Here is a 24490-nt window from a genome sequence, read left to right as displayed (position 1 = left end):
TAAATAGAGCTGTAATACAATGTCTAACCAATACCCCCACTACCTCTATTTCAGACCATGGAATCAAAATGATGTCAAAATTCTGTTTATGTCCATTTTGATGTTTTATTTGGTCACCATGGTAACCAACTGACATATGATGTCATCAAAACTATTACCAACCAAATGTATTTGTCATCATTCAAAAAATGAAAACCCCTTTTTTGCAATTTTTAGCTTAATCAGACAATATCAATCTTGACCAATCAGAAGCACCTGTTATATTTCCATGGTAGCCATTATCAAATCATGGAATATGTGAAATATAAGACATCCATATAATACATCTCTTGACCAAGTTTGAACAAACGTGATTCAGTGAATAATGATGGAGTTATTGACCATTTTACAAAACCTGTTTATAGTAACCTGGTTATCATAGCAACTTTTAGAAAATGAAGTCTTCTCAATCTTTTACACATGGTCCTAAAAATTATGGGGAAGTTGCATTGAATTTGACCCAGTAGTTTAGAAGGAGTTGCTGGACAAGATTTGTGGACGACAAACAAACTTTAAATGATTTTGACTGAAAATTGACCTTAGCTGTCCCATTTTAACAGTTAGGTAGCTCATGTTTTAATCAACTAAAATTTATGTGTAGAATACAGGCACTTAAGAATACAAAGCGAGGCAAGCAGTGAGAGAGGGCAGTTTTTTGGTCCAACAGACAACATGGGACAGATCTATACCTGTTGGTGATGATGGGATAGTCAGACTGATCTATATAAACCTACCCTTCCTAAAGTCTGAACCAGGTCCTGTACTTTGTTGGTTACTATGGCGACATCCTGGACGGCCTGGTCTCTGTAGACCTGTTGTAGCTGGATGTATCGTTCTGAGTCTGCTGTCATGTCAGGGATGGTGCCACGGAGGGGCAGAGCTCCTATAACATGATCATAAAGCGGGATCAGATATACCTTGATGCATTGTGTCTTCATATACATATCAAAGGGTTAAATAAGTTAACGACATGCAATGTTACTAGGGCTGGGACGATACAGTGATTGCACGATCCGATACGTATCACGATACCTCACCTACGATCCGATACGTATCACGATACTTTATTTATGGTATTGTCAAAGCAATAAACCAGTGAAAACCACTTCTAGAATCAATTTTTATTGAATTTTTTAACACCAACTATTTTGAACAGAAAGAGTTCTATATTCTAAAGGTTCTTCTTCAGGAAAATCAGTCTATCCACCGTTTCGGGACAAAGAGCACTTCTAGTAGCAGTTACTATGTCACCGGCAGTGCTAAATACACGCTCACTAGGGACAGAAGTAGCTGGAATGCCAAGCATTTGTTTAGCTACTTTAGCAAGTAGAGGGAAGTTAAAACAATGTTCTTTCCACCAGGAGAGAGGGCATTCTGACAACTGAGGAGAATTTTCCTTTTTGTACAGTTCAATTTCCTGTTTTATACGTTCTTCCAATGATTTTCCAGGAGTTGATGAAACCACATAGACATCTCCAAGTAACTCTTCTAAAGCTGATTTCTTCAACATCTTTGGTTGACTTGGTAAATCATCATCTTCTTCTGGAAGAAATATGTTAAATTTTGAATAAATAGGCCTAACACATCATATTTGTTTTGTTTTGTTTAAATATTTAAAGTTAAAATTGACAATTTGAAATTACAGAATATTGATAATGTTTCACAAAAATCTGAATAAGGAAAGATTATCTAGCAATAACATACCATTTTCTTCAATTTGATCAGGGACAGATAGCTGTGGTAAGTTTGGCTGCTCTATATCTGGTTCAGTCTTTATTTGTAAAATATAAATATACCATATGCTGATCAATTGAATTTATTTCAATCTTTTAGGAAATGACATCTGCAAGATATAATTATGTTTACTATCATAAAATACAAATATAAGATGTTCAATTTATGTTCATCTTTAATCTTTTTACAGACCCAATTATATTTACACTTCTGATAAAAACACGAAATTAGATTATCAATATTGAATGTTTTTATAAATATGTAAAGTACCTGCACTGTGTCCAGGTTAGTCGAGATGGCTTTTAACTCCAGATTGTAATATACAGCCTCTCGTTCTTCTGTGTTTAGGCGAGGGAGGGATTTAAACCGTGGATCTATTGCTGCAGCAATCAACAAGAATTCCTTCATTTCATCACTGCTATATCTCTTCTTTAAATCATCCCCTATGGCTGACTTCACTTCCTTGATAAGACCAGAGTCCTGAGCATTTTCATTCATGCTGTCTAGAAGAATAGCTCTCATAGGATAGATCAAAGACACTGTAGGGGCTTTCTCTGAGCACATGACAGTAGTCACCATTTTCAGAGGCTCAAGCACTTTCATGACATTTTCTGCTTGTGTAATGTCCTCATTTGATAGAGTAACAACATCCTTCACATTTTTTTCTAATTTCAGGAGCGGTCAGTGTTGCCATGATGGGGGCTTGTTGCTCAAGAAATCTCTCAATCATTTCAAAGCTGCTGTTCCACCTAGTCTGTACATCCTGGATCAGTTTGTGTTCTGATATAGCTAGAAGCTTTTGATTTCTTTTTAAGGCAGCTGTGGCAGTAGTAGATCTGTGGAAAAAGCTTACTATTTTTCTAATCCTACCCATCAGTCTACTCATTGAATTTACTTTCAAACCTCGCTGACAAGCTAAATTTATCGTGTGGGCGAAACATCCAATGTGCGGTGACAGGTCAGCAGTGTGGGCTGCTATATCCATGTTGGAGGCATTATCAGTGGTTAAAGAAATTTTCCCGGTGTTATGCCTGTCTAATCCCCATTCACTGACAGCTTCTTTCAGAACTTCTCCAATGTTTACACCGGTATGCGACACATCCAGTAATCTGGTTTGAAGAACAAAATTTTTAATTTCCCAGTTATCTGTGACAAAGTGTGCTGTTATGGTAACATAACTCTGACATGCTCTAGACGTCCAAGAATCTGTTGTCAATGCAACAGATATTGACTGTTTCATCTCTTTTAACACATTATCTTTAGCTTCTAGGTAAAGTTCAGGTATTACTTTTTCTGAGAAATGTTTTCTTGACGGTAATTCGTACCTACTATCGCATTCGTGGAGCATTTCTCCGAAAAACTTATTATCAACAATGGACAGGGGCCTTAAATCTTTGGCTAAAAATAACCCAACTTTCCTTGTAATTGCCTTGGCTCTTGGCGAATTAAATGCATATTTTGCTTTATTTACGTCGGTAAGCTTAAGCTGCCCACAACCTGAGGTACCTGGCTCCGTTTTTTATACTCGTAGTGGTAGTACTTTTATTTGACGGCGTATTTGACAACGTATTTGACAGCAAGTTCGGATGATGCCTCGCAATATGTTTTGACATATTGGTTGTGTTTCCAGTGTACTTAAGAACTGCTTTACATGCTTTACATACTGTCTTTGTTTTATCGATCTTTTTAACGCCATTATTTTTATAAACTGGCTGTCCAAATGTTTTCCAAACAGATGATTTGGTGCCTTGCGGCGAAATCACATCGTCCCATTCCTGTGTGTCGGCCATGCTTTTAAACACTTTCGCTCTGATTATGTAATCTTATATTTGATTGGCTTACATTCATCACGAAACGACCAATCAAACGCTATCTAACACAGTGCATGTATTCCCGGAAACGAGACTCACAACTACTTTCACTTTCAGAATTTCGATCTTTTGGTGTTTGTTTTCAGTCATTTTATTCTAAAAAAATTTGTTTAATGGAATTTGAAGTTACAATATAGGATTGCTCTTTGTTTTTCACAACAATATAGCGGATCGATACCGTATCGTATTTGCATCTGTGGACCGATACTTGTATCGTTTTGAAGTGTACCGCGATTCACCGATGCATCGGTGTATCGTCCCGGCCCTAAATGTTACTACTAACTTTGTATGGTATTTAATAATAAATAATGAATGATAATTTGGAGCTTAATCATCCTGCAATATGAAACAAAATAAACCTTTATTGCCTGAATAAAATGTGAAACACAACTAAAATGTTTAATTAATGGCAATGACATATACATTACAGGTACAACAATTTACTCCAATCACATACATTTTTAAAAGAACAATATAGAAGCCATATATATCAGTACAGAAGCCTACCTTTACCTTCACCTTCCACAAACTCTTTGACTGCTCGCACAAGGATCCAAAATGGTTTGCTCTGAAAAATACATAATGGAAAAATATATAATAAGCTAGTACATATGATGGAAAGAAACCCGAGTACGAGGTGAAAAATCACATGGACATTGCTGAAAACCCTTTACTTTTCATTTTTGTTTGATGAATCTAACTCCTGCCATCTCGTAAACTGACCCCACATTACAATCATTACAATTAGGCACAATGATGTGGAGATAGCACTATTATAAGGACAAGAGTTCTACTATTCTGAAGAGACACAAATATACTAGAGCCTCCCAAAACATAGAGACATTCATAGACACAACACTTTGCATACATGGAGGCTGTCCTTACATTACCTTATATAGAATGTTAAGCCAAAGCCAAACAACAAACCATCAGGAATGGTTTTTTTGTCAACACCACTGATAGATAAGTCTTTTGGTAGTTAACACTAAGTAAGATCTAAGACCACAGGATACTTACATCTACAGTAAGCTCATTACAACAGGAATCTTCAAACAGGTTTTGGACATTGCTTGGTATCCTTGTAGGGACTAGAGATGTGTTCACACTCTTCACAGCTTCGTCAAAATTCTCTTCATCTTCTGGTACACCTTCTTCATTCTTACGTATACCTGGTAAATACACTTTCACTTAGACTTCAACAAACACATGATTTGCTTCTTCTCAACCAAACATCAATCTGACAGTTGGAAACAACATCACCTTAACTGATTAAACATATTAATGCATCATTAACCTGTATCTTAAATTACAACATAAGTGTACCTGTACAATAGATCAGATATCAACAATATGGATCATCAATTTAGAAGCATCATCTTGCTGTCCGAACACCTTAATATTGAATATGAGGGACATGAAATAGGTAAGGGGAGATAACTGGTCATACCTACCTTGTTTGATAAGTTCTTTAAATTGTGCCTTTTCTTTGTAGTTTTTAGGTGCTTCACCATTATGCTGCAACAAATCATTAATAATGAAAAAGATGCATTGAACATGAAAATGTATTAAATTCAATATCTTCTTTTCAGTCACTTAACCCATCAGACCTATTATTGTACCTTGAGATTAAGCCTGTCTATGGAGATAAGACCTGTAGTTTCCAAAGAGATACACTATTGATTGTTTTGTGTATTAGTTGACTTACCTGTTGTTTCCACACCTGTAGGTATTTGTACAGAATGACTAGCCATGGTGTATGAGAGTGATCCTGTACCAACACAAACATATTAATATTTAGGTCAATATCTACATTGATATTAAATTAAATATGTCAAAATCTGATTATTCAAGTCATCAGGGGTTTGCCATCTACATCTAAACACTACCAGTATTGTTTACAGTTTGATGAATGGGGTGTATTAAAGGAATGCAAGGTTTTTTTTAGAGGAGTTACACTGTATTCGTGTGATAAGAAATTACACATAATACATCAGAATTTACATAAGCAGTTGATATCTCACCTTTTTATTCATTGCATCAAGATCTAGAGAGTCACAATATGAAGCTAGTCCAGCAAACTCTCTGTCTAACCTCAGGTCTTCATGGCTACTGTCTGGGTGGGATTCTATCACTACAACATAAAGATAGAGTTAAAGAGAAGGTCACCAGGTGCTGATTTCTCGAAACAAACTTAGGTACAAAACTGACTTAAAAGTCTGTACTTTTGTTTCGAGAAATCAGAGCGAGGTCTTTACTCAGGGTCAGAATGAACAATATCTACATATTAAGGTAATTACACTAGGTCGAAAGTTAAAGAAATTGATTTTAGTATGTTTTTTACTTAGGGTTTGTTTCAAGAAATCAGTGCTAAGCTTTACACAAGGTCAGAGTAACATAATTGGCCCTTTAAGGCATGTCATATGGCCATGTCCTTAAACATACTGTGATGTCACATGTAGACAGAAACATCAAATCAGAGTCTATTTTCGCCACTCTTATATGGAAACAAAATTAAAAGTTCTGTCTATATTTCCATAAATATTAGTTATGTGATAAATAAAATCTTACACTTGAAGCTGTCTAATATGAATTTTTTTTGGCATATGAAATCGAATTATTGAACTTGTTTAATAACTTTCATATTACACAGTCATCCATGTAAGATCCTCTATTTACAGCATAGAGTCTACACAAATACCTGTGTGTTCCCTTAGTGCTAATCTCATGTAGCCAATGAATCCATAGCAACGACACACCAGCAGAGGAATATTGTAGCTCCATAACTGTTTACTCAGTTGTAGTAGAGTCCTTCAATATCATAAACAAAAATGTCTTTTTTCAAATAGCTCGGCTATAGTCAAACCTGCTACAAAGAACATCTCTATATTTAGTACACTTGTCTGATAAAGGACAGATTCATCAATACCCTTACCCCTACTACATACAAAATTAGAAATACCATTTTGTTCTTATTAGCTTGGATTGCCTCAGCCTGTCAACTTAATAAGTTAATTTACTAAGATGGACTGAACAGAAACCAGTGGTCAAAATGCCAATTTTTGAGGTTTTGCATCAAATTATTTCCCATTTATGATTTTTTGTAGTTTAGACAATTATTTCAATCACATAGATCAAATTGAGATTTATTTACATTCAAAATTTTAACAAAATCAACTGTTGGTTTTTTTTATTTACTAAAGTCGTTATGTGTTATAAAGTCGTTATGTGTTATGGTCCATTTTGTTCCTGAAGAACGGTAACTAGAGTTATCGCCCATTACGTCTTTTTATTTCATATTAATTTTCTTATTTAAAAGTTCCTTACCTTTCACAAAGGTTTGTAGCAATCACCATTGTACATGTGTTGAAGAAGCTGGGATTAGATTGTAGTAACTTTTCTGGATGCTTAAAATAGATAAGGCAAGCAAATTATCAACAATAGAGATCTAAACATTTTGTTTATCCACCACATGATACTAAAAGATCAATGTACCTTTAACTTAAAATATTAAAAAAACAATCAAGATTTATTGTTAACTTGAATTTAATTCTGTATATACATCTTTCATTTTATACAGTACTGTTAAGTATGTTATGTATTTTTAAACCATAGATAAAGCATTAATGAAATCAATAACTTACATCTTCCACATAGTCTCCAGTAACATCAGGATTCAGCTCACCTAGCAACTCTGTGGCTACCTTTGCTCTCGACTGGAAATGTTTGCATCATATACTGTATACACTAACAAAAATATACTGTTAAATTTTTCCATTTGATATTTCACTTCCTTTATTTTTTATTTTTGATATTTGAATATGCATCTGAAATTACTGACTTTTTAACCACTTCATTACAGTTTAATGAAGTATTCACGGAGATGAAAAAGCAGATGAATTTCTATATAATCTACATAGTCTCATATTTATAGTGCAGCTTGTGCAAAGCTGCAGTTCATGTCAATTATATGATTTCATGAAACTTCAAGTTACCTCGCCCAGGGAATCTTTGGTAAGGAAAAAGCTGTAAATGGAAAAAAAAGTCTTAGAAATAACAGAATTATATTGGTGAGCAGGGTTCCTATAATGTTAAGTCAATGTTACAGTGGTACAAATTACTTATTATGTATGCACATTATTTAATTACTGTAATATCATCACATCTTTCAAGGTATAGATTATTTACATTGATCACAGAGTTTTTCATTATGTACTTAAATTAATTGTTAATACTTACTTATTGCCTATATCCTCTCCTTGGACTTTGTTGCCATCAACAATTGTAAAGGCACCAATCCCTGAATAAAATTAAAAAAACACTCTGGTCATCATATTTGTTTTTAATGCTGATGTAACAGGACAAAAGTAGTGTGCCGCCAGCTAGAAGGCGGCTGTATCACTTTGTACAATTAAAACCTGCTACACTACTCCCCCCTTTAAAACTTGTTCACCCCCGAACACAGACCAACCCAGGTTCTATCTCCAACCAAGCTTCTCAATCTCATATTAGCTTTCGCTTGGAGTGGTCTACAGATTAAGATGTTCAGACAAATTACCACAAGCCCTCCTCCTCCGGGTTCCAAGTTCGAATCCCATGTGAGCCGTTCATTGCCAGGTACTGATTGCTGGTCAGTGGTTTTTCTCCAGATACTCAGGTTTTCCTCCACCAATAAACCTGGCACATCCTTAAATGACACTCGCTGCCAATACGGTGTTAAACTAACAAAACCAAAGTATACATTGTATGTCAAAGTTCATACAATGAGCATGTATGATACAAACCAGGTAGGATGAGGTTCTTCAGTATCTCAGTTCCTGTGGCTGTAGCATTAACAAGACAAACTCTGGCCGACTCTAGAGCAACCTGGCCATGGTCACCCCACAATCTACAATTTAAACATCATATACATATACTTATATTTTGTAATTGCTGTTGTTTTTTGGAAACAAAGTAGATCTACTAACAGATCAACCTTGTTGCAAATTTTGTCAAAAATATGTATAGTAAATAATTCTTCATGGTTGCAAAATTTCATTGTATACTTAGTATAAAAGAAGCTGACTAGAAAATATCAACTCTTATCTGATGTCGACTTCTACACAAGAGGAATTTACCAAAGAATAAGGAACGATAAAAAGGACCTGAGGAAGGCAAAAATGTACATGTGTAGGACTCGATCCGACTAACTTTACGTATGGGGTCGAAAACAATGTTTAAGACATATAGGGGAAAAGTGACATTGAGGAATACTAATGTCACTAGACTATAGTTATGTGCAAGCAGAGATTTACACCATTTCAATCTCTGGTGTAAGATAGGGAGCGGGACCGAATGAGTCCATCCAGGATTCCAGTCACTAGTCAAGATAGTTCCAATTCTGATTTTGTATCTAAATTGAAGAATATTGGAAAGTATGCTTAAGCAAACAATGCAATGTTAAAGTAATCTGGGCCCTCACAATGACATATTTTAAAGGTTACCTGAGCTGCCGATCATATTTGTTGTTTTTGTCTACTCCGTCTTTACCGGTAGTCGCCATCTTGGAAAATGAAGGGAGGTAACTCTGTTTTTGCGGGAAATATAATATGTCAGTATTTTGTTAGATCATTTTAAGTTTAAAATAGCATATCGTCATGATAAATGCTACAATAAGTTAACGGCCATATTTTGCTCTTAACCATATATATCTATGAAGTTTATCAACTAATTATATGGCTAAATATTTGAAAGCCTAACATTAGAGTATACCATATAGTGTAGTTGGAGGGATTGAGAGTTATCTCCCCTGAAGTAGTGGGGCAGTGCTTTCCATCATTGCAACATGGATGAGAATGTGGAATGCCCCGTTTGTCAAAAGACTTTCAAGCAATCACAGATAGACGTGCACGTCAATGAGTGTCTAAACAATACAACTGCACAGGAAAATATGAGTGACAGTCCCAAATTATCAAAAAAACGCAAATCAAACGACACCAATGCATGGGGCTGTCTGAAGCCTGGGAAGACCGACACCAGTCCTTCGCAGAAGAAACAGAAGCTGGACACAATAAGCTCTTGTCAAGGTCATAAGGATAAAGATGCATCCATGAAAAAATCTCCATTCTTCAGCAATAAGAATCATAACAGTGACTGCATTGACAGTAAAAATAACCATATTGATATATCAGATAAAGCTGACAGTTCTTTTAGTATGAAGAGTAATACCTGCTCTGCCTATCATCCTGGACAAGAGACAAAAAAATCTCATACCCTTGGTAATTCTGTTACTCTGGGATGTGCTTCATCCAACGATAAAAATGATAGATCTACAGCCAGTATTCATTTGTCTGCCAACAGTAAACCATTGGCTGAACAGATGCGACCAAAATCTTTGGAGGACTATATAGGCCAGGATAAGGCTGTGGGGAAAAAGAGTCTGTTACGGTCACTACTTCAGACAGATCAGATTCCATCCCTGATACTGTGGGGACCTCCCGGCTGTGGAAAGGTGAACAACGACTCTAGCTGTTATGTTTGATAAACATCTTTATTATGTCGACATCAAAACATTACCAATGATGTTTTATATTACTCGTATACGTGTACACTGTATATCAATACTACTGTATCATACAGTAGAATTGATATAAATTCATGATTATATATCCAACTTACATCACATTCTAGCATCCCCAATGTAATGGGACTCAATCATGTACCATGTGAACAAACCTTATCAGATATCACATGGTACATATATAGTATCTTCAGTGGGATTGGAATTTTGCTTTTTGTAATCTTCCCACTGAAATAATTTTAGCATGGGATATCATCTATTGATTTTATTCCATCACCAATATAAAACAATAAGCCCACACAAATGTTATCAGGTATCACGTTGTACATGAATGAGTCCCATTTAAGTTCTCTATAGTTCATTTTCAATATTCCATGATCGAGTTACTATCATTGTCGTTATATCCACCCCTGGACTAAGTCAACGCATTTCAGAAGAATAAAAACTTGACCAATCACAGGCCTATGGAGACTTCCTTTGAAGTTTTGCCGTTTAACAGAGAGCAACGCCAATACCCAAAGCCATTTATAGTCATATTGTACATTTTTTTCCCCGAATTTTTGATGTGCATCAAATGACCAAATTGCCTTTCTCATCTGTTGTCGCACAGAAAGTCTTGTTTTGTTATGAGTTAGTCCAGAGGTGTATATACTGTCAGTGAAAGTAACCCCTGGAGTATCAATGGTGCCTTTAGTCCTGCTTTATATGATACAACACTGGAATACTTCCAGACTCATGGTCATGCATAGATGTCAGCAAAGGGGGATACATATATAAAGTTAAGTAAATGTTGTTGGTTTTTTTCATATTTCTATGAACGAAGAAGAAAATAATGTATTACAATTATGATATGTACATCATATCACTGGTAAAAGGAGAGACTATTCAGCATTTCCTTAGTTAATTAATTTAATTATTAGTTGACTACACCATTGTTATTGCTGACTCCCTAAACGTAAAGATACGTGTTAGGGGTTGAAGCCAAAATTTGCAGATTAGATTTCACAACTTTAGTAGTTGTATTATAAAACTCATGGGAAATGTACATTGTGATGCTGTATTTAATAATGAATCATCACTGTTTTGTAGACAACACTTGCTAAGATAATAGCACAGCAGTGTAAATCAGGAAGTACCCTCAAGTTTGTCCAGCTTTCGGCAACAACCTCAGGAGTGAACGACGTCAAGGAGGTCGTCAAGGTGGCTAAGAATGATCAGAGGATGCTGAAGAAAAAAACAGTTCTGTTTTTGGATGAGATTCATCGCTTCAACAAAACCCAACAGGTTTATAATTACTTATACAAACAAATATCTATAAAGTAATTTTCTCAACTCTAATACCCATATACATGCTAGTGTAGGATTGGGTATCGGAACAGACGAACCAATACATTTTGTATTGACATTACACTGAAACGATACTCAATACGTACTGACAATACAATGGAAATATTTTTCATTTTAAGATTGTTACTGATGTTGTGAAAACTAGACATATTTGAACAAATTAGATATTTGCACATCATGCCAACTTCAAGCCGTCATGTGCACTGCTAGGTTGAATTTGTGGTTATACAAACACATTTCTGGTGCATCTAAGTGACTCGGAAGCTTGACCCTTCCTATCAATAGAATATGTTACAGAAATCCTTTCCTCAGATGGTATATTAAATGAGCTTTAATAGATATTTTCTGTCAAAAGGAGTGAAAAATGGTAGTTTTTAATATTTGAACGATACAGCATGTTGCCGTATCGGGAACCGATACTTTGTTCAATACCAGTACAAACCTGTATATCGGTAAATCGATCCAACCCTAGCACTAGCTAGTGTATGCTCTTTGACTTGCTACCGTAGACATCTAATTCAGACAAATCAATTGAAATTTTGCTGATTCACAGTCTGTTGACATATGATTCCAAATGTCTTTTTTGGCCTTATGTATGCTGTAATAGGAGGAGGTCGGTGTGGCTTGTACATAATGTTTAATACGGTTTCTGTCACTCGAGCTGCTAGCGGAGCATGTGTTCTTCAGCTCAATCGGAGCCGTTTTCGTTTATTCGGAACAACCAGTTCGACCGTTGGTTAAAGTCAATATTTAAGTATAAATCCTGACGGGCCTGCAGTTTTTGATACAGGCCTGTGAGGGCTTTGTCAAAGCTCATCTGAAAACAATATAAAATCACCAGGTCTGTCTTTAATTAATAAACGAACAACTAGGTCCAACCAGTCAAACCGTATAATCGAAAACGGCCCTGGTCATGGTACTGGACAGGAATGTGTATTTTCCATGCTCTTTTACAAAGCTTATAAGTATGATGTAGGTTTGCCACATAAAGTGAATACCTTTTTGTATTATAGGACTCCTTACTGCCCCATGTTGAGGATGGAACCATCATCCTAATAGGGGCTACCACAGAGAACCCTTCCTTCCAGGTAAACAGCGCCCTACTGAGTCGTTGTCGTGTCATAACCCTTGACAAACTGGAACCCTCGGATCTACAGGTCATTCTCACCAAGGCAGTACTGGCTGTAGGAGGGGATATCCTAACAGATGGCAGTGGTGGTACACACGAAGGAGAGGAATCTGAAGGGTAAGTAGATTATCAGCTGGGTAGTCTATGAGGAAGTGAAACAACTAGAAATTTGATGTATGTGTACAGGTATTGGTTAGGAAATGGTTTATGGTGATTGAGAGACTTACAATTATATAATTGGTTTCGAGAAGTCTGACACTTATATTCTTTTTCTTGTTTACATATGTATTTATGCTTCTTAATTAGATGGCATTCATAAGATAAATCATTTGGAAGTTTATATGAGAGTCATACAAAAGTAGCTATCTATGAAATTTATTGAACAAGTTCAATTATTTGATGTGAGTGGTATATCAAAATATTTAATGACTCCAATAAACATATTACTTAGCCACAAGTATAAGATTATATTACTATTACTGGATATTTATGGAAATTCAGACAAAAATTCAATTTTGTTTGTATGTAAGAGTGGCAAAATCAGACTGGGATGTGTCCTGCAGCATATATTTGATTTGATTATGATGTCATTATTACCTGTGATTAAAGCGTTATTACATGTGTTTTACAATATCATGACATGGTCAAATGATATGGGTTAACAGGCCAGTTACAAGATTACAGGTACAGTCATGGTCACACTTACAGAGAAACAATAGCATGTATAGAATGATGCCATAATCTTCACATTAATAACATGAAGATGTGAGGTACCGTATCATACTTAATGTTTGACTTTCAGGAGATGTGTCTATATAGAGCAGCAGGCCTTGACGACCCTATCTAATCTATGTGACGGTGATGCCAGGGCAGCCCTCAACAGTCTCCATATGGCCCTACAGTCCCGTCTGTGTCAGCAGGGCCGACAATCCCGAGACTTCTGTCAATCTAGGCGGCAACCTGTTGTGACGACAGCCGATGTAAAGGAGGGGCTTCAGCGGTCACATGTCCTGTATGATCGGGCTGGAGAGGAACATTACAACTGTGTATCTGCCTTACACAAGTCTATCCGTGGTTCTGATGCCACTGCTGCCCTCTACTGGCTGGCCAGGATGTTAGAAGGGGGAGAGAATCCATTGTATGTTGCCCGTAGACTGATCAGAGTAGCCAGTGAAGATGTTGGTAAGTAAATACACTAGTGGTACATCTCATTAGTATTCAATTCAATATGCTGCAAATTGATTAAAATACAGACCATGATATCAATAGAGGATTTGACAACATCATATTAAAATACAGACCATGATATCAATAGAGGATTTGACCACATCATATTAAAGTACAGACCATTATATCAATAGAGGATTTGACAACATCATATTAAAATACAGACCATGATATCAATAGAGGATTTGACCACATCATATATCCGTATTACAAGTCATGTTCTGAAGACCTTTATACTCACCATACTTCAGTTCAAACACATTTTCTCCACCTATCCACATCAACTGAAAACAATATTTCATCCAATCATATACAAGTAGCTATGTTTCCTTCAATGGTTGAAGAGATTTCATAAACAAACGCTTTTCTGACAGCCCTTGTAAACTATTTTGTCCCCATCAAGTATTTTGGAAATTAAAATTTGACTGGTCAATCTGAAACGTTACCAAAATATGACCCTTTATGGGATGTTGTCAGATCCTCTATGAAACAGAGTGGATATATGGATCTGGGATGAATTTGCTGAGGATTGAAACATTTGTAATACAGGAACTTAATTAAAAGTTAGCTTCAACTGCCTGAAGGCTACAATTGTATGCTATATCTACCATTATTTTGTACATAGTATCACTCCATTTAGACTACAGCATCTGTGCAGTGAAACGGATACAATGTACCCCTGTATAATACTGATTGTAGGTCTTTTTTTGTAGGTTTTTGTGTGTCTGTGTACCAGTGAAATGTGATACAATGTACCACTGTATAATGCTGTTTGTAGGTTTTGCTGACCCTTCAGCCTTGACCCAGGTTGTGTCTGTGTACCAGTGAATGTGTTATGATGTACCCCTGTATAATACTGTTTGTAGGTCTTGCTGATCCTTCAGCCTTAACACAGGCTGTGTCTGTGTACCAGTGAATGTGATACAATGTACCCCTGTATAATACTGTTTGTAGGTCTTGCTGATCCTTCAGCCTTAACACAGGCTGTGTCTGTGTACCAGTGAATGTGATACAATGTACCCCTGTATAATACTGTTTGTAGGTCTTGCTGACCCTTCAGCCTTGACCCAGGTTGTGTCTGTGTACCAGGGAAATGTGATATGATGTACCACTGTATAATAATGTTTGTAGGTCTTGCTGATCCTTCAGCCTTGACCCAGGTTGTGTTTCGGTACAAGTGAAATGTGATACAATGTACCTATGTATAATACTGTTTGTATAATGCAGGTCTTGCTGATCCTTCAGCCTTGACCCAGGTTGTGTCTGCTTATCAGTGAAATGTGATTCAATGTACCCCTGTATCATAATGTTTGTAGGTCTTGCTGATCCTGCAGCCTTGAACCAGGTTGTGTCTGTGTACCAGTGAAACTTGCTACAATGCACCCCTGTATAATGATGTTTGTAGGTCTTGCTGATCCTTCTGCCTTGACACAGGCTGTGTCTGTGTACCAGTGTAATGTGATACAATGTACCCCTGTATAATACTGTTTGTAGGTCTTGCTGACCATTCAGCCTTGACTAAGGCTGTGTCTGTGTACCAGTGAAATGTGATATGATGTACCCCTGTATAATACTGTTTGTAGGTCTTGCTGATCCTGCAGCCTTGACCCAGGTTGTGTCTGTGTACCAGTGAAATGTGATACAATGTACTTCTGTATAATACTGTTTGTAGGTCTTGCTGATCCTCAGCCTTGATCCAGGTTGTGTCTGTGTACCAGTGCAATGTGATATGATGTACTCCTGTATAATACTGTTTGTAGGTCTTGCTGATCCTCAGCCTTGATCCAGGTTGTGTCTGAGTACCAGTGAAATGTGATATCATGTACCCCTGTATAATACTGTTTGTAGGTTTTGCTGACCCTTCAGCCTTGACCCAAACTGTGTCTGTGTGCCGGTGAATGTGATACAATGTACTTCTGTATAATACTGGTTGTAGGTCTTGCTGATCCTTCAGCCTTAACTCAGGCTGTGTCTGTGTGCCAGTGAATGTGATACAATGTACCCTGTATAATACTGTTTGTAGGTCTTGCTGATCCTTCAGCCTTGACTCAGGCTGTGTCTGTGTGCCAGTGAATGTGATACAATGTACCCCTGTATAATACTGGTTGTAGGTCTTGCTGACCCTTCAGCCTTGACACAGGCTGTGTCTGTGTACCAGTGAAATGTGATACAATGTACCCTGTATAATACTGTTTGTAGGTCTTGCTGATCCTTCAGCCTTAACTCAGGCTGTGTCTGTGTGCCAGTGAATGTGATACAATGTACCCTGTATAATACTGTTTGTAGGTCTTGCTGATCCTTCAGCCTTGACTCAGGCTGTGTCTGTGTACCAGTGAATGTGATACAATGTACCCCTGTATAATACTGTTTGCAGGTCTTGCTGACCCTTCAGCTTTGACCCAGGCTGTGTCTGTGTACCAGTGAATGTGATACAAGGTACCCCTGTATAATACTGTTTGTAGGTCTTGCTGATCCTTCAGCCTTGACTCAGGCTGTGTCTGTGTACCAGTGAATGTGATACAATGTACCCCTGTATAATACTGTTTGTAGGTCTTGCTGATCCTTCAGCCTTAACTCAGGCTGTGTCTGTGTGCCAGTGAATGTGATACAATGTACCCTGTATAATACTGTTTGTAGGTCTTGCTGATCCTTCAGCCTTAACTCAGGCTGTGTCTGTGTGCCAGTGAATGTGATACAATGTACCCAGTATAATACTGTTTGTAGGTCTTGCTGATCCTTCAGCCTTGACTCAGGCTGTGTCTGCATATCAGGCTTGTCATTTGATAGGGATGCCGGAATGTGATGTAAGTTAGAAGTATACTTTATTTCTGTCATGCTATTCAAATGGCTTTTTATCTTTTTTTTTCAATTTTCTTAAATATTTATCCATAAAACATTTCACTTAATTCTTATTACTCAGAAAGTACTCATTAGATATTTCTCAAATTTCATTTAATTTGGTAGTTGTCTCTTGGTCCCTTGTTGTGTTAATATGTTGTACTTTGTATAACTTATAATTTAATATTACGGGTTCCTAATTGCTGTTTCCAAGGAAGTTTCAAACTGTATTTCCAGCTTTCCTTTGATAATGCCTACATGTACATGATTTATCAAGTTCCTCTGAAACATTTTTAGTATATAGTCGTCATGTTTCGTCCATCGTCGTCCGCCGTGCGCCGTCCACTGTGCGATGTCCGCTGTGCATTATCTTTTCACATTTTGAACTTCTTCTCAAGTTCTACCGGTGCGATTTAGCTGAAACTTACATGATATGATCCTGACATGGTCCCGACAAAGTGTTGTTATTTTTTGGGTCGATCCGAAATCCAAGATGGCGGCTGTGGCTGCCATCTTTAAAACACATTTAGAACTTCTTCTCAAGTTCTACCGTTGCAATTTGGCTGAAACTTGCATAAAATGATCCTGACATGAAGCCGACAAAGTGTTGTTATTTTTCAGGTCGATCCGAAATCGAAGATGGCGGCTGTGGCTGCCATCTTTAAAACACATTTTGATCTTCTTCTCAAGTTGTACCGGTGCGATTTGGCTGAAACTTGCATGAAATGATCCTGACATGGTCCCAACAAAGTATTGTTACATCTCTAGTTGATCCCAAAAAAATCGAAGATGGCTACCATGACACTATATCTAATTAATTTCCTATATGTTAAGGCTCTTGGGCCTCTTGTTTGAAATAAAACTTGTTGAAAGAAATTGAAAATGATCCTGACATGGTCCTGACAAAGTGACACCATATGTAATTAATTTTATTATTGCCAAGGTTGTCAGATGACTGTTAAGGCCCTTTGGGCCTCTTGTTGAAATATGAATATAAACAAAATCTGGTTATAGAGGGTTTTATACCTATTTAATAATTTACAGGTGATCCTAGCCCAGTGTACAGTATATCTTTGCCGGGCACCCAAGTCTGTAGAAATATACAAAGCATACAGTCAGGCTAAAACTCAAGTCAAAGGTCATCAGGGCACACAGCCATCGGTTCCACTTCATCTGAGGAACGCCTCCACCAAACTGATGAAGTCTTTAGGTAACATTCATTTTTGTATTGCATGCAATGCAAGGGAGATACTTAGGTAAAACTTTGTTGACGTCAGTGTCGTCGGCGTCGGCTTCCAGGAAAGTGTTTTCGTGCGATAACTGAATTATTTATTGTCCGATTTCAACCAAATTTGGTATATCGCTTTTCATCAATATTTGCAAGAGTTACGGGACTTGATAACTTCACCTAATTATTAACAATATTTTCAACTGTAAATAACAATTTTTTGTGATGCTGTGCAGGCGACTCATCCACTTCCGTGGAATTCTTGTCTGTATTATTTGTAAATCAATGTAGAATTAATTGTGTCTGTTTAGGTCATACAATGAGAGAATATGGTTTTATTTTGTGGTTTGTATCTTTTCGGGATATTATTGTCTCTTGCCATAATCACTGGATTTGGCACCTTTGTGGAGATATCTATGGCTTCAATTTAATTTTCAACAAGACTTCATTATATATCAAAAGTCTTGAACTGTGGACAAGGCTACACCTATTGCAGTTCTTGCCGAATTACATTCTGCTTTAAACGATGTCTTTGTACATTTGTGAGTATACCAGTAGAATTTGTACCTTTGTGGGATGTCAGTATTATTTTTTTCTGTGTTGGGCCGTCTGTGGTCTTAGTATCTTTTTGGGAATGTAAGCGGTCTTTGTATCTTTGTGGGGAACTCTGTGGTCTTTGTACCTTTGTGGGGATATCACTGGTCTTTGTACCTTTGTGGGGATGTCATTAGTCTTTCTGTCTTTATGGGGACCTTTGTGGGGATGTCAGTAGTCTTTGTACCTTTGTGGGGACGTCAGTGGTCTTTGTACCTTTGTAAGGATGTCATTAGTCTTTCTGTCTTGATGGGGACCTTTGTGGGGATGTCAGTAGTCTTTGTATCTTTGTGGGGAAGTCAGTGGTCTTTGTACCTTTGTAAGGATGTCATTAGTCTTTCTGTCTTGATGGGGACCTTTGTGGGGATGTCAGTAGTCTTTGTATCTTTGTGGGGAAGTCATTGGTCTTTGTACCTTTGTGGGGACATCAGTTGTTTTTGGACCTTTGTAAGGATGTCATTAGTCTTTCTGTCTTTATGGGGACCTTTGTGGGGATGTCAGTAGTCTTTGTATCCTTGTGGGGACGTCAGCGGTCTTTGTACCTTTGTAATGATGCCATTAGTCTTTCTGTCTTTGTGCCTTTGTGGTGACTTGTGGAGATATCTTAGTCTTTTTGGGAACGTCAGTGGATTTGTACCTTTGTGGGAACGTCAGTGGGTTTGTACCTTTGTGGGAACGTCAGTGGGTTTGTACCTTTGTGGGAACGTCAGTGGGTTTGTACCTTTGTGGGAACGTCAGTGGGTTTGTACCTTTGTGGGAACGGCAGTGGGTTTGTACCTATGTGGGAACGTCAGTGGGTTTGTACCTTTGTGGGAACGGCAATGTGTTTGTACCTATGTGGGAACGTCAGTGGGTTTGTACCTTTGTGGGAACGTCAGTGGGTTTGTACCTTTGTGGGAACGTCAGTGGGTTTGTATCTTTGTGGGAACGTCAGTGGGTTTGCACCTTTGTGGGAACGTCAGTGGGTTTGTACCTTTGTGGGAACGTCAGTGGGAGTGTACCTTTGTGGGAACGTCAGTGGTCTTTGTACCTTTGTTGGAATTTCAGTGGGTTTGTATCTTTATGGGAACGTCAGTGGGTTTGTACCTTTGTGGGAACGTCAGTGGATTTGTACCTTTGTGGGAACGTCAGTGGGTTTGTATCTTTGTGGGAACGTCAGTGGGTTTGTACCTTTGTGGGAACGTCAGTGGGAATGTACCTTTGTGGGAACGTCAGTGAGTTTGTACCTTTGTGGGAACGTCAGTGGGTTTGCACCTTTTTTGGAACGTCAGTGGGTTTGTACCTTTGTGGGAACGTCATTGGTCTTATTACCTTTGTTAGGATTTCATATGGTAAAATCAGTGGTTTAAGTACCCAGGTTGGGACGTCAGCAGTCTTTGTGACTTTGTGGGGATGTCAGTGGTCTTTGTACCTTTGTGGAAACGTCAGCGGTCTTTGTTCCTTTGTTGGGATATTATTGATCTATGTATCGTTTTGGGGAAGTCAGTGGCCTTTATGTCTTTGTAGGGAAGTCAGTGGCATGTGTATCTTGGTGTGGAAGTCAGTAGTCTTTGTATCTTTGTGGGGATGTCAGTAGTCTTTGTGCCTTTCTAGAATGTCAGTAGTCTTTGTATCTTTGTAAGGATGTCAGTGGTTTTTGTACCTTTGTAAGGATGTCATTAGTCTTTCTGTCTTGATGGGGACCTATGTGGGGATGTCAGTAGTCTTTGTATCTTTGTAGGGAAGTCATTGGTCTTTGTATCCTTGTGGGGACGTCAGCGGTCTTTGTACATTTGTAATGATGTCATTAGTCTTTCTGTGCCTTTGTAGTGACCTTTGTGGAGATATCATTAGCCTTTCCACCTTTGTGGAAACGTCAGTGGGTTTGTACCTTGGTGGAAACGACAGTGGGTTTGTACTTTGTGGGAACGTCAGTGGGTTTGTACCTTTGTTGGAACGTCAGTTGGTTTGTACCTTTGAGGGAACGTCAGTGGGTTTGTACCTTTGTGGGAACGTCATTGGTCTTTTTACTTTTGTAAGGATTTCATTGGCCTTTGTGGTAAAGTCAGTGGTTATATGTACCTTGGTTGGGACGTCAACGGTCTTGTGTGTTTGTGGGGATGTCAGTGGTCTTTGTACCTTTGTGGGAACGTCAGCGGTCTTTGTACCTTTGTTGGGATATTATTGATCTTTGTATCTTTGTGGGGAAGTCAGTGGCCTTTATATATTTGTAGGAAAGTCAGTGGCATTTGTATCTTGGTGTGGAAGTCAGTGGTCATTGTATCTTTGTGGGGATGTCAATAGTCTTTGTATCTTTGTGAGAATGTCATTGGTCTTTGTAACTTTGAGGGGACATCAGCGGTCTTTGTACCTTTGTGGGAACGTCAGCGGTCTTTGTACCTTTGTTGGGATATTATTGATCTTTGTATCTTTGTGGGGAAGTCAGTGGCCTTTATATATTTGTAGGAAAGTCAGTGGCATTTGTATCTTGGTGTGGAAGTCAGTGGTCATTGTATCTTTGTGGGGATGTCAATAGTCTTGTATCTTTGTGGGGACGTAAGCAGTATTTGTATCTTTGTGAGTATGTCATTGGTCTTTGTATCTTTGTGAGTATGTCATTGGTCTTTGTATCTTTGTGAGAATGTCATTGGTCTTTGTATCTTTGAGGGGACATCAGCGGTCTTTGTATCTTGGTGTGGAAGTCAGTGGTCTTTGTATCTTTGTGGGGATGTCAGTGGTCTTTGTATCTTTGTGGGGATGTCAATAGTCTTTGTATCTTTGTGAGAATGTCATTGGTCTTTGTAACTTTGAGGGGACATCAGCGGTCTTTGTATCTTGGTGTGGAAGTCAGTGGTCTTTGTATCTTTGTGGGGATGTCAATAGTCTTTGTATCTTTGTGAGTATGCCATTGGTCTTTGTATCTTTGTGAGGAAGTCAGTAGTCTTTGTATCTTTGTGGGGATGTCAATAGTCTTTGTATCTTTGTGAGTATGTCAGTGGTCTTTGTATCTTTGTGGGGATGTCAATAGTCTTTGTATCTTTGTGAGTATGCCATTGGTCTTTGTATCTTTGTGAGAATGTCATTGGTCTTTGTAACTTTGAGGGGACATCAGCGGTCTTTGTATCTTGGTGTGGATGTCAATAGTCTTTGTATCTTTGTGGGGATGTCAATAGTCTTTGTATCTTTGTGAGTATGCCATTGGTCTTTGTATCTTTGTGAGGAAGTCAGTAGTCTTTGTATCTTTGTGGGGATGTCAATAGTCTTTGTATCTTTGTGAGTATGCCATTGGTCTTTGTATCTTTGTGAGAATGTCATTGGTCTTTGTGACTTTGAGGGGACATCAGCGGTCTTTGTATCTTGGTGTGGAAGTCACTGGTCTTTGTATCTTTGTGGGGATGTCAGTAGTCTTTGTATCTTTGTGGGGATGTCAGTGGTCTTTGTATCTTAGTGGGGAATTCAGTAGTCTTTGTATCTTTGTGGGGATATCAGTGGTCTTTGTATCTTTGTGGAGATGTCAGCGGTCTTTGTATCTTTGTGGAGATGTCAGCGGTCTTTGTATCTTTGTGGGTATGTCAGTAGTCTTCCTATCTTTGTGGGGACGTAAGCAGTCGTTGTATCTTTGTGGGTATGTCATTGGTCTTTGTAACTTTGAGGGGATATCAGTGGTCTTTGTACCTTTGTAAGGTATGGGGATGTCATAAGTCTTTATACCTTTCTAGGATATCAGTAGTCGTTGTATCTTTCTGGGAATGTCAATGGTCTTTGTATCTTTGTTTGGAAGTCAGTGGTCTTTGTACCTTTGTAAGGATGTCATTTGTCTTTCTGTCTTTATGCCTTTATAGGGACCTTTGTGGGGATGTCAGTAGTCTTGGTATCTTTGTGGGGAAATCAGTGGTATTTGTATCTTTGTGGGGACGTCAGTAGTCTTGGTATCTTTGTGAGGAAGTCATTGGTCTTTGTATCTTTATGGGGATGTCGCTATTCTTTGCATCTTTGCTGGGATGTCAGTAGTCTTTGTACCTTTGTTGGGGATGTCAGTGGTTTTTTACTTTTGTGGGGATTTCGTTGGTCATTTTGCCTTAGTTGGGGATGTCGCTATTCTTTGCATCTTTGCTGGGATGTCAGTAGTCTTTGTACCTTTGTTGGGGATGTCAGTGGTTTTTTACTTTTGTGGGGATTTCGTTGGTCATTTTGCCTTAGTGGTGATGTTATTGGTCTTTATACCTTTGTGGGGGATGTCACTCGTCTTTGTACCTTTATGGGAACGTTAATGCTCTTTGTAACTTTGTGTGGATGTCAGTGGTCTTTGCATCTTTGTATGATTGTAAGTGTTCTTTGCATCTTTATGGGTATGTCAGTGGTCTTTGCATCTTTGTATGATTGTAAGTGTTCTTTGCATCTTTATGGGTATGTCTGTAGTCTTTCTACCTTTGAGTGGATGTCAGTGGTCTATTTACCTTTGTGGGGATGTTGGTGGACCGTTTGTACTTTGTGGGGACGTCATATGATTTTATATCTTTGATAGGATGCCAGCGGAGTTCGTTTAGCGATGTTAATGAACTTTGTACCTTCGAGGGATGCAAGTATTAATGCAAATATCAAAGCACCATAATTGAGATATAATTGTTTTTTCTCGAACTTGTGATTTGAGGAAGAATTCGTTTCCTCCATTATTCTGTTAAACAAACAAAGAAATGCAGGTTGCCCCCTTTTCTGTTACGGAAAGGTCTAAATTAATCAATTAAGTCGCACCCCTTTCACAGTTACCCAAATGTTGTGATTTTCAGCAATAGTCCCAGTTGTCGATCTTTTTTTGTTACAGGTTATGGTAAAGGTTACAAGTACAATCCTGATTATGACGATCCTGTGGACCAAGATTATCTCCCACCAGAACTCAAACACATCAACTTTTTTACAGAGAAATAAAATACTTAACACTTTTACATCCTTGTTGTGTGTTTATGATTCTTGAGAGAGAATTCCTGAGAGAGAGAAAAAACCATCACGAATGATAGTATGTATGTTGCAACCACAGGATCAAGGGAATCTCTGTATACATCTATCAGCTTCTCAATTATGCTACATGCTGATGTTAGATACGATTTAATGTTGTCTCACGGTTGGAGAACTGTACTATCTACCAGCTCAGTATTGAATGTTCTTCAATATTTGTCTGGTTGGCCTAATAAATGAGTAATTTGAATGTGGAACGCACTATAATCTGATATGCTGATGGCTTACATTATTAAAAAGACTATTGGTTCCATGGGCATTCGCTTCTATGTCAGAGATGTATTTAATTTCGTTGTGTTTAGTCAAACCAAGGTACACGACACTCAACCGCTTCCAACACATGTTTGTGTACTCGGTAGGTATGACGCAGTAGTGTCCTCTGATTGTGACCACAATTCGTGGGATGGAATCCTATTTGCAATTGTCGCGCCCATCATCAAGATCATTTTGTGATGATACCACACGATCATGTAATCTTGTAGTGTGGGCCTATAACCCACCTTGGGTGACATTTCAAATTGTCGGACTGAGTCGTTTTCGTTGGAGAGTCCTTCATTTATCACTAAATATTCCTTTTAATCATATAGTTCTGTGACTTTCTCGCATTGTCGCAGGTCTTTTAAAAGAAACGGAAAAATCAAGTACAAATGCATCCACTTGATCCCCTGCATCATGTTTTGAAATGACACAAATAAATGTAAAATCAAATGGCTTTAGCATACATACGTAGTTCAAGAAGCCCTAAGACCAGGAAGTATCCTAATTCATTCAAAGCCATCATATCTAAGAGGCATTTTGTGTTCCACCATGATGAAAAAGTCTTCATTTCATGTTGAATGCTACTAAAAGTATATAATAGGAATACACTGTATTTTGATGAGCATGTTAAGGTCGCCTGAAAGTACGTCGAATGTACACATTTACGTATAGGTGGT

General features: G+C 37.9%; 3 protein-coding genes across 9 annotated transcripts in view; 1 reads left to right on the top strand and 2 right to left on the bottom strand.

The window, feature by feature from the left end:
- LOC138315685 (NEDD8-activating enzyme E1 regulatory subunit-like) overlaps positions 1-9193 on the bottom strand; it is a 32880-nt gene extending 23687 nt beyond the window's left edge. For 2 of the 3 annotated variants that reach the window (XM_069256895.1, XM_069256897.1), the window contains exons 1-13: positions 9125-9193; positions 8426-8529; positions 7881-7941; positions 7637-7667; positions 7286-7357; positions 6969-7048; positions 6343-6452; positions 5666-5775; positions 5350-5412; positions 5096-5159; positions 4662-4813; positions 4152-4212; positions 774-922 (exon numbers count right to left, since the gene is read on the bottom strand). In XM_069256895.1, coding sequence (XP_069112996.1) covers positions 774-922; positions 4152-4212; positions 4662-4813; positions 5096-5159; positions 5350-5412; positions 5666-5775; positions 6343-6452; positions 6969-7048; positions 7286-7357; positions 7637-7667; positions 7881-7941; positions 8426-8529; positions 9125-9183 — 1116 coding nt within the window. In that variant the 5' untranslated portion in view covers positions 9184-9193. The remainder of the gene's footprint in view (positions 1-773; positions 923-4151; positions 4213-4661; positions 4814-5095; positions 5160-5349; positions 5413-5665; positions 5776-6342; positions 6453-6968; positions 7049-7285; positions 7358-7636; positions 7668-7880; positions 7942-8425; positions 8530-9124) is intronic. The other variant, XM_069256896.1, reaches the window with a different exon arrangement.
- On the bottom strand, positions 1146-3035 carry LOC138315687 (E3 SUMO-protein ligase ZBED1-like). Of its 2 annotated transcripts, none has more exons than XM_069256898.1 (3): positions 2044-3035; positions 1744-1810; positions 1146-1581 (listed from the first exon to the last, which is right to left on the bottom strand). In XM_069256898.1, the coding sequence occupies exons 1-3, from the start codon at positions 2374-2376 to the stop codon at positions 1211-1213; spliced, it is 771 nt and encodes a 256-aa protein (XP_069112999.1). In that variant the 5' UTR covers positions 2377-3035; the 3' UTR covers positions 1146-1210. The 2 variants fall into 2 exon arrangements, with proteins under 2 accessions (XP_069112999.1, XP_069113000.1); XM_069256899.1 differs by having other exon boundaries at positions 1146-1578.
- Positions 9194-9409: 216 nt separating the features above from the next.
- Positions 9410-23483, top strand: LOC138315684 (ATPase WRNIP1-like). 4 transcript variants are annotated; one of them, XM_069256891.1, is made up of 7 exons: positions 9411-10131; positions 11290-11484; positions 12561-12793; positions 13479-13858; positions 16628-16707; positions 17786-17951; positions 23365-23483. In XM_069256891.1, exons 1-7 carry the CDS (start codon positions 9466-9468, stop codon positions 23466-23468), a joined length of 1824 nt encoding a protein of 607 aa, XP_069112992.1. In that variant the 5' UTR covers positions 9411-9465; the 3' UTR covers positions 23469-23483. The 4 variants fall into 4 exon arrangements, with proteins under 4 accessions (XP_069112993.1, XP_069112995.1, XP_069112994.1 ...); XM_069256892.1 differs by lacking the exons at positions 16628-16707; positions 17786-17951; positions 23365-23483 and adding an exon at positions 15927-16274 and having other exon boundaries at positions 9410-10131; XM_069256894.1 differs by lacking the exons at positions 16628-16707; positions 17786-17951; positions 23365-23483 and adding an exon at positions 15840-15901 and having other exon boundaries at positions 9410-10131.
- Positions 23484-24490: the final 1007 nt, after the last annotated feature.

This window comes from Argopecten irradians, chromosome 2, assembly GCF_041381155.1.
Source record: "Argopecten irradians isolate NY chromosome 2, Ai_NY, whole genome shotgun sequence".
NCBI lineage: Eukaryota > Metazoa > Mollusca > Bivalvia > Pectinida > Pectinidae > Argopecten > Argopecten irradians.
This window is presented reverse-complemented; position numbering and strand designations above follow the sequence as displayed.

Excerpts from the sequence above, each read along its gene's own strand:
- LOC138315687 (XM_069256898.1), bottom strand. The coding sequence starts at position 2,376 with ATGAAAGTGCTTGAGCCTCTGAAAATGGTGACTACTGTCATGTGCTCA. Across the intron at positions 1,811-2,043 it reads CTAACCTGGACACAGTGCAG|ACTGAACCAGATATAGAGCA; the intron begins GTACTTTACATA and ends TTACAAATAAAG. Across the intron at positions 1,582-1,743 it reads TGATCAAATTGAAGAAAATG|AAGAAGATGATGATTTACCA; the intron begins GTATGTTATTGC and ends TATTTCTTCCAG.
- LOC138315684 (XM_069256891.1), top strand. The coding sequence starts at position 9,466 with ATGGATGAGAATGTGGAATGCCCCGTTTGTCAAAAGACTTTCAAGCAA. Across the intron at positions 11,485-12,560 it reads GCTTCAACAAAACCCAACAG|GACTCCTTACTGCCCCATGT; the intron begins GTTTATAATTAC and ends TTTGTATTATAG. Across the intron at positions 13,859-16,627 it reads AGTAGCCAGTGAAGATGTTG|GTCTTGCTGATCCTTCAGCC; the intron begins GTAAGTAAATAC and ends TACTGTTTGTAG.